At 42.7% G+C, this 7530-nt stretch overlaps 1 protein-coding gene across 2 annotated transcripts in view; it reads right to left on the reverse strand.

Annotated features, from left to right (window-relative positions):
* LOC106089490 (dopamine receptor 1) overlaps positions 1–6659 on the reverse strand; it is a 266083-nt gene extending 259424 nt beyond the window's left edge. For both annotated transcript variants that reach the window (XM_059361340.1, XM_059361339.1), the window contains exon 1: positions 6253–6659. In XM_059361340.1, the coding sequence (XP_059217323.1) occupies positions 6253–6489 (237 nt within the window). In that variant the 5' untranslated portion in view covers positions 6490–6659. The remainder of the gene's footprint in view (positions 1–6252) is intronic.
* Between the last annotated feature and the right edge of the window lie 871 nt (positions 6660–7530).

Below are 7530 nucleotides of genomic sequence, written 5' to 3' on the forward strand. Positions count from 1 at the left end.
TATAAATTAAATTTCTTAATAAAAATTTTTACTTTCACAAAAAAAAAATCGTGCAGCAAACATTTCCCATATAAATATTTCATTAAATGCTCTCGGCACAATAAAATCTCGCCCTCGCTTCAAACACCCTCCCCAAATGGTGCAAATGAACTCCCCCATGCATACTAATTCTATATTTCGTCGATATGCTTTCAGTTCCCTTAATACTTTATGTGAAAATATGTGCAATACCTTTTTTCCATCGGTCCATTTGTGCTGCTGCAAATAAATTTTGTTTCATTTTTATGGCAAATTGTTTCATTAACAACCGACAGTAGATGGCAGATCACAGTTTTACCTGCCCAGAATAAAAATGTACACTGAACTATTTTTATTCCATTCAATTTCATTTCATTCCATTTCACTTTATTTGCTATGCTGCTGTCAATGGACTGATTGCTATGTGTGTGTGTGAGTGTGTATGGCATTGTGCGCATCATGTAGCACCTTAAAGGGTAAATCGAAAGGTACAGCGTAAATGGGTCACTGTTGTTCATAAATCTGTGTACTTTTTTTGTCTTATTTATTTTAGGTTTTAATATACTCCATAAAATACTTTGAACACAAAGGGGAGACCTTTTTCAATATTGATACAAATATTGAAAAATAAGTTTGAAAACAAAAAATTTTTGCTAGGTTCGTTTGAAACATGCTGCGGAATAATAAAAGTTTTTTAGTGAAAAAGGATGGACAGTCTCTTTGGTCTCAAATAAAGGCTAGAAAAAATATAACAAAGTGAAATTGAGTTTTATTCACAAAATTCGGAAGACTACTCAGAAGAAGACTTGGGCAAAATAATTTAAATTGTCCACCCACAAAAGACATTGACAACAATGTCCACAGGATTACGACTACAATAGTGGGGTCTTTCGAAGATAGGTGTCTTCTTCGAGAAAGTAAATCAGCCCAAGAAAAACCCTAGATGACCAGAGAGATTTGCAGTATTGGGAAAGAGGTATGCAGACTTTATAACAGAGCGCTATAATACCCTATACCACAGTAGTGGTGTACAGTCTAGCGAATATAGGGAAAGTTCCTGTTTCCGGGTCCCTGGTCGTTAAACTGTGTTGATTCGCTCGTCCCTGCACTGCCTGATCTTTTAATATCAGGATTCTTAACTATTCTAGTCATCCGTTGGGAAACTCGGTAATGGTTTCATCGTCGGCTCCCTGTTTGTTAGGCTGCTTTGAGTTACTTGTCACTGCACTGCCTGATGGTTTAAAATTAGAATCTTTACCTATCCTACTAACTAATAACTAAATTTCCCATGAATAATCCATGAAGGAACAGGGGGTACTTCTCTCATATCAATGAGTGCAGTCCCATCTATCCTAATCTTCCGAATCTTGAGAAAGTCGGTAATGATTCCATTGTCGGTTACCTGTTCGTAAGGCAGCACTGAGTTTCCAATCACTGCACTCACTGATGGTTCAATATTAGAATCTTTACCTATCCTAGTCTTCCGAATCTTGAGAGAGTCATTGATGTTCGTTAGTCTGTGTTGAGTCACTCTTCCCTGCACAGCCTGATGTTAGAATATTCGGATTTTTGCTTATCCTAATCTTCGAAATCTTGAGTAAGTGAGCTTCTTGGGAGTAGGTGGTGGTCTAATCGTCGGCACCCTGTTCGTTAGGCTGCACTGCGTTTCCAGTCACTGCACTCACTGATGGTTTAATATTAGGATCTTTACCTATCCTAGTCTTCCGAATCTTGAGAAAGTTGTTGATGGTTCCATTGTCGGGTCCCTGTTCGTTAGTCTGTGTTGAGTCTCTCGTCCCTGTACTGCCTGATGTTTTAGTATTATTCTTCCCAATGTTGAGAGAGTCGGTTATTGTCTCGTCGTTGGCCCCTTGTTCGTTAGGTATTTTGACTGTTCTGCCACTGCCTGATGGCTTAATATGAGGATATTCGCCTATCCTAGTCTTCCCAATCTTGAAAAAGACAGCCTTGTTCCCGTGGAACGCCTTATCCTATTCTTCCCGATATTGAGAGAGTCGGTTATTATCTCGTCTTTGGTCCCTTTTTCGTTAGACGGTTTGAGTGTGCTGCCACTACTCTGCCTGTTGGCTCAATATGAGGATATTAGCCTATCCTAGTCTTCCCAATCTGGAAAAAGACGGTTCCTGTCCCGTAGTCCGCCATCCCTTCAGTCTTAGCTAAACTCGTCGTTGGCCCCTTGTTCGTTAGGCATTTTGACTGTTCTGCCACTGCCTGATGGCTCAATATGAGGATATTCACCTATCCTTGTCTCCGTGGTACGCCTTATCCTATTCTTCCCAATATTGAAAGAGTCGGTTATTGTCTCGTCTTTGGTCCCTTTTTCGTTAGACGGTTTGAGTGTGCTGCCACTGCTCTGCCTGGTGGCTCATTATGGGGATATTTGCCTATGCCAGTCTTGCCAATCTTGAAAAAGAGGTCTTTGTCCCATAGTACGCCATAGCGACGCCCTCATCCTTGATGAAGGCCGTCGCCTTTGTGAACTGGGGTATGTCAATCTATTTCACAAGGGCGAAATTTGCGTCCCAGGGAGTGTAGATACTTCCAACAAATTTTTTTACGGTATCAATATATTCTGCTGACACAAAGTGCAGCGTTAAGATGTCCTCTTTAAACTCGCAGCTCATCATTTGTAAGGGTGGACCATCTACAGAGTTCCACACATGTTCGAAAACCCTTTCATTTACCAGTTGCTTCACTTGGGACCAATAATCTGGAGGAATCCTACCGGATGCACAGCCAATATCGATGATAACATAGGTTATCTCCTCTCTGTTGTACTTCCTTGCCACTCTGGGATAAGAGAGCAACTTCTTAGCTTTCTCAGCGACCATCTTCCCCTTCCCTGATGGAGGTGGCCTCCTTTTAGAAGTCACAGTCCTCCATGAAGACTCAGGGGCCGTGTGCGCTTCCTTCGTTCATGTTCCGACTTTGCCTTCCTCTGCAGGACACTGTCTGGAGTCTCCATTGTGGAAGGGCAAGCTTAATCTTCCCAGAGTACTTTAAAGCGGGGAGCTGTTTTCTTCTTCAGCGTCTTAGCAGTGTTATGCTCTTCGGGAAATCTGATTCTTTTTCCAGCTTCCGTAGAAGTGCCTGGAATTTGAGTTCTATCCTTCCAGCATTTTGCATTTTCACCCGATTGCGCTGCCGGTGCATACTCCTCAGTCTCCTTCGTTGTGCTTCGGACTATTTTCTCGGTCTTCTTGTAAGCTTAGCAATGCTCCTCGCTTACTACTGCCGTCATCCCGCAGTCCTCTACTCTCGATTTAGCTGTGATGACCGCTTCAATGACACTGTCAATGTCATCATCTTTTTTTTTCTATCAACCAACACGCAGGGGATGTCCCCTATGAATGCAGTGCATTGCGTTGGTGAATAGAATTGGAGGGGGAAAGGATGTAGAGTTTATTGACATTTGTCTTAAATCTCTGGATGTCATAGTGTGTGGGAAAAACATTATCCGGAGGTCGATACCACATACGAACGTTTTGGGCGAAATAAGAAATCTCCCTATAAGAACGGGTGTGAGTTCCTGGAATGTCTAGTATTTCTGACAAACATCCTTACATCAGGACGAATAGAACATGAACGTACCAATAGAGCAGCGCCAAAGCGAGTTGAGTACCCTACTGTCCCCAATCAATGCCATCGCTCTTCTCTGTACACGTTCCAGTAGCTCCAGGGATGATTTTAAAGCCCCAGCCCATACATTTGAGTTGAACTCCATTTTCAGCCATATGAAAGTGTTATAGAGGTTAAGAAGATCAGAAGAAGTGAAGGAAGCATTCCATTAAGGAACTGGGGCAAATTTCTCATAAATCAATGAGTGCTGTTCGGTTCAAGGTTAAGCTCAATGTTAAGGAGCCTCCTTTTTAGAGCAGAGTCCGAAAGACGTGCCGCAGTGCGACACCTCTTTGGGGAGAAGTTTTTATATGGCAATGTACCTCACAAATGTCGCCACCATTAGGAGGGGATAACCACCGCTGAAAATTCTTTTCTGCGTGACTGCGCCTCAAATGGTCCATCCGCTAAGTCCAATTTTGGCATACTCTTTCCAACACGAATAAATGCTTCAATGTTGTCTTTCAATGCGTCAATTGAAGCGGGCTTGTCTGTATAGATGTGAGCTATATCATAGCCCCACAAAATAGCCTAAAGGGGCTAAATGGCACGATCTAGGCGCCCCATTGACCGGTCGCGAACGTGAAACTTCATTGTTACGCGTGCTATGTAACATTTTCATGTAGAGGTGGCGATCGTCGTCAAGCTCCTGTTGGTTGTGCAAGCTCGTTCCGGTCCAAAGGAACGATCGTCGCGGAAACAAGGTGGCCATTGGTTATTTAAAGGCGCCTTGTCATATCGAGCATCATAGGCACTCAGTATTTGTGCAAAAGCCGGTGGCGCCTGGCCTCTCTCTGAGACTCTCCGCGGCTGCCGTTGCAGCTACTCTGTATGGAGCATTCCACTATCCGCAACCTGTGCAAGCGCCCGATAGCTCGCAGCTAAGCTTCTCATAACACCCATCTACACCACACAAATTGGAGCTCAATGCTCCAGCCTGCGTGGTACTCACAGATATTCCGTGCCGGGCTTTGTGGCATGTGGCACCGTCTTGTTAAAACCACATGTCATGTAAAACAAGCACTTGCATTTTGGGCACGATAACGCTCAACATTCACTGTTACGTTACGATTCGCATAATCTTTAAAGAAGTACGGTCCAATGATGCCATCAGCCTATAAACCGCACCAAGCTCTGACTTTTATTGGCTGCATATGTAGCTCTTGCTTCTAGCTGATCTTTACATCAAAATCGACAGTTCTGCTTGTTTACGCAACCATTGAGCCAAAAATGAGCTTCGTTGCTCAATGGAAGAAGCGCACGATGCACTCTCTTAACAGAGCAAGCATTTTGATAATAGAATCCAAAAATTGCAAGCATTGTTCGTTTGTAAGACGTTTCATTATTAAATTATAGACCAAACTGAAGATGTGTTAGAGTGAAACAAAACTGAGACTCTTAGACTCTCCGCGACTGCCGTTGCAGCTACTCTGTATGGAGTACTCAAATTGGAACTCAATGCTCCAGCCTGCGTGGTGCTCACAGCTATTCCGTGCCGGGCTGTGTGGCATGAGCTCTTGCATTTTGTGCACGATAGCGCCATTCATAGTTACGTTACGATTCGCATAATCTTTTAAGAAGTACGGTCCAATGATGCCACTAGCCTATAAACCGAACAAAACTGTGACTTTTTGGGCTGCATTGGTAGCTCTTGCTTCTGGCTGATCTTCACATCAAAATCGACAGAGCTTCGTCGCTCAATGGAAGAAACGCGCGTTGAACTCTCTTAACAGAGCACGCATTTTGATAATAGAATCCAAAAATTGCAAGCATTGTTCGTTTGTAGGACGATTCATGTTTAAATTGTAGACTTAACTGAAGAGGTTTAACAGTGAAGAAGAAAACACGAAACGTGCGTGAGCTGTTTAAACCAGTGCTGCCAAAAAAAGATAATAGCTAAAAAATCACCCTTTAGTTCCCACATAAACCAATCTCTGGATTTGAGTTCATAAGCCTATAGATGGCGTTTATTCCTGGATTTTGATCACAGGTGATTACAATTGGCCAGCAAGATCTGGTGATTTAACACCTTGCAACTTCTTCCTTTGGGGCCACGTGGAACCTAAGTTGTGCGCCAACAACCCAGCGCCAATTCAAGACCTTAAAGATAGAATTCGTGAGAGGCTATCGAGGACATAGGGCAGCCACTTTGCGATTTGGTTATGGAAAATTTCTTAAAAAGGATATGGTCCTATAAGCGTGGTCGTGCTGGCCATTTGGCTGATGTTAATTTTCACTATAAAAGGCATACCTTCGCCTTTCATTATGAAATAAACATACGATTATTTTTATCACAAAATTGCATCAAAATGACACCTCTTTAAAAAATTTGGTTAAAATTGTAGTTTGTAGAAATTTATGAATTTAAATCAAAAATGTTATCCATGCATGATTATCTCATGTCACCTATGCTGCTCTCTATAAAACACACAATACAATCTCCTATTAACGACACTGACCCTTGCCCTTTGAAAACTTGTGTATTGGATTTTACTGTTATGTGGTATCTACCAATTATGACTTACCGCTCCCGTCCCCGGCAACCATTAGTGTGGTTACCCATATGGCCACTACTCTTAACAAACATCGACTTACCGTGGTGCCATCATAGTCGCTGGTTAAAAGCTGAATATCGATTTCTATATCGAGATTTACTTTGGGTGTTGTGCTGGTAATTAATTGCAATGGCAGATGATCGACCATAAAGCCATCGACTAGGGTATTGTTGCCGCTGGAGCTAAGAAAGGTGTTTGCAGAGGAGGCAGAGTCGGTGAGCAACATACTACCGTCGACACCACCACCACTGCCCATATAGCTGCCATTACTGTTCATATGCGTGGGTAATAGAAACGATGTGAAGTTGTTGCTGTTGCTGTTGCTGTTGTGAGGATAACCCAGACTTGTGTTGGTGTTGCTGCTACTGGCAGGATCCACACTAGCCGCAACACGTGAAGTGTTGTTTCCGGCTAAACTGTGTTGTTGATATGCCTGTTGTTGTGGTGGTGCTGGTGCTGCTAGAGGTGGGTGATGCTGTTGTTGTTGTTGATGATGGCGCTCACTTAGGAGGGCTATCGTTCCCGTTGTAATTGAACTGTTTAATGCGGACGCAGCCACTTTTACCGTAGACGTAGCCATGGTGGCCAAAGCAGCCATCATTGGGGGTGAGGCAACTGCGCCAAAGCCATACCACAACGTCGAGGAGATTGAGGCCACAGCGGATGCTGAATTGGTGGCCATTTTAATTGTCTCTCCCCTTTGATAGTAAAACCTGCAGGTGAGTGTTTTGAGCACCTGGATTTTGAGGATTTAGTTTAAAATGTTAATTTTGTATCGTTTTGGCATAAATAACGTGGTTTTATGCATTCTGTCTTGTTTTAGGTTTCTTAATGGGACGCTCTCTCTCTCTCGCTCTCATTTTCTCTCTGTCTCTCTTGGCTTAACATTCTTAAGGTCAACGGAAGTTTGCATTTTATTGGCAGAAAGTTTCCATTGCAGTCATTGAGAAAAGCATTAAGGCTAAAGTTTTTTCAAGTGTGTGTGTGTGTGTGTATTTGTGTATACGAATAAAAGCGGAAGACTTGTAAGGGAAGTTGTATAACGTGAAACTGCAATTCAGGTGTTTCAACTTGGTGCCAAGAATTTTAATTGAAATTTAATTGCTTGAGCATAAAATGAGCAGCGGATTCTTGGCTATCAAAAGAAATGCAGGAATTTCGTTAAGGGGCGCAATGGTGAGGAATAATTTAGCACTGACACTTTTTTTAACACTTTTTTTTTCGTTGGGTGTGTGGTAGGAGGGCTAGGCAAGCCGACGTAAAAATCAAATCAATTGCGAAAATTCATTCATCCATTCATTGCCCAGACACATACCGG

Source organism: Stomoxys calcitrans, chromosome 2 (genome assembly GCF_963082655.1).
Source record: "Stomoxys calcitrans chromosome 2, idStoCalc2.1, whole genome shotgun sequence".
In the NCBI taxonomy this organism is placed as follows: domain Eukaryota; kingdom Metazoa; phylum Arthropoda; class Insecta; order Diptera; family Muscidae; genus Stomoxys; species Stomoxys calcitrans.